This window comes from Castor canadensis, chromosome 1 (assembly GCF_047511655.1).
Source record: "Castor canadensis chromosome 1, mCasCan1.hap1v2, whole genome shotgun sequence".
Lineage (NCBI taxonomy): Eukaryota > Metazoa > Chordata > Mammalia > Rodentia > Castoridae > Castor > Castor canadensis.
In genome coordinates this window covers 184,200,384-184,201,827 of record NC_133386.1, presented here as the reverse complement: position 1 = coordinate 184,201,827, position 1,444 = coordinate 184,200,384, and the positions used below count along the sequence as shown (strand labels likewise).

Sequence of the window (1,444 nt, the reverse complement as noted above, 5' to 3'; positions counted from 1 at the left end):
AGTAATTTTATAGTTTTCATTCAATAACTTATTACCCATTATTTATTTGCTTCTTATTATATGTTCATTATAACTTTCCAAGTACAGTGACAAATAAGACATTATAGGTTACATCATAATGGGAAAATGTATTAACAGAATAAACACATATACCTCATTTATTAATTGTATATATCAGAACTGCTTTGAAGTAAATAGAACTTAACCTCAGATTTAAGAATAATTGTGAATACACAGGAGACAATTTTATAATCAAATAATTGTGGTTTATGACTCACTTATTCATGATATTATATTACTTTTCTTCTCCAGAGCTTCTTCATAGCATTTGTCATTTCTGAGTTTCTCAGAGTATAGATTAATGGGTTCAGCATGGGAGTTATGACTGTATAAAATACACTTACTGATTTGTCAATAGGAAAAGTCTTAGCAGGTCTTGCATATATGAAAATACAGGGAGCAAAGAAGCAGACAACTGCAGTGATGTGGGAGCCACAGGTTGAGAGAGCTTTCTGCCTTCCTTCTCGACTAAGATTCTTTAGAGAGTGCAAGATGACACCATACGAGATGAATAAGAACAGCAATATAATTGAGCACATCAGTCCTCCATTGGCCACCACTAAGACGCCAATGACGTAGATGTCAATACAGACAAGCTCTAATAAAGGGTACATGTCACACATAAAATGATCAATGACATTAGGACCACAAAATGGAAGCCCATAAATAGTGCTGAGTTGAATTATTGAGTGCAAAAACCCTCCAAACCAAGCCACTATCAACAATACAACACACACCCATTTCCTCATAATAAGCAAATAATGCAAAGGCTTGCAGATAGCCACGTAGCGGTCAAGGGCCATTACCAATAGAAGAGAGACCTCTGATCCACCCAAAAAGTGTTCTGTAAAGAGCTGAATCATGCAAAACTTGAAGGATATGGTATTCTTCCCCAAAAACAAGTCTGAAACCAATTTGGGAGAAATTGTTGTTGAATAAATAATATCCACAAATGATAAACTAGCAAGAAAAAAGTACATTGGTGAGTCCAAAGTCTTACTTAGACTGACAGTTATGATAATGAGCAGATTTCCCAGAATGGTCAAAATGTAGAAGAGCAAGAACAAAACACAAAGAACTTTCTGCTCTTTTGGATTCTGGGTGAGGCCCAACAGGACAAAGTAAGTAACATTGTTCCTTGGTTCCATCTATTTTGTTTTTGTTGCTGGTTTCACATGTAAAAAGAAGCTTACCTATATCACAATAAAATATCCTTAGAAATATTGTAATTTTAATCTCCATTCATCCACTAAAATGGATATGAAGTATCTACTTTTGTTAAGCAACCTACAGTTGATGTCTGGATTACTAAATTAACTTAAACAGTATTCTCTCTCCTAAGTAATTAATACATAGTAATGGGGGTCAGACAATTAAGAGCAAT

General features: G+C 34.3%; 1 protein-coding gene across 1 annotated transcript; it reads right to left on the bottom strand.

Annotated features, from left to right (window-relative positions):
• Window positions 1-290: 290 nt before the first annotated feature.
• Window positions 291-1,208, bottom strand: LOC109703073 (olfactory receptor 4A47-like). Its single transcript, XM_020188281.2, has one exon. It carries the CDS (start codon window positions 1,206-1,208, stop codon window positions 291-293), a length of 918 nt encoding a protein of 305 aa, XP_020043870.2.
• Window positions 1,209-1,444: the final 236 nt, after the last annotated feature.

Excerpts from the sequence above, each read along its gene's own strand:
- LOC109703073 (XM_020188281.2), bottom strand. The coding sequence starts at position 1,208 with ATGGAACCAAGGAACAATGTTACTTACTTTGTCCTGTTGGGCCTCACC.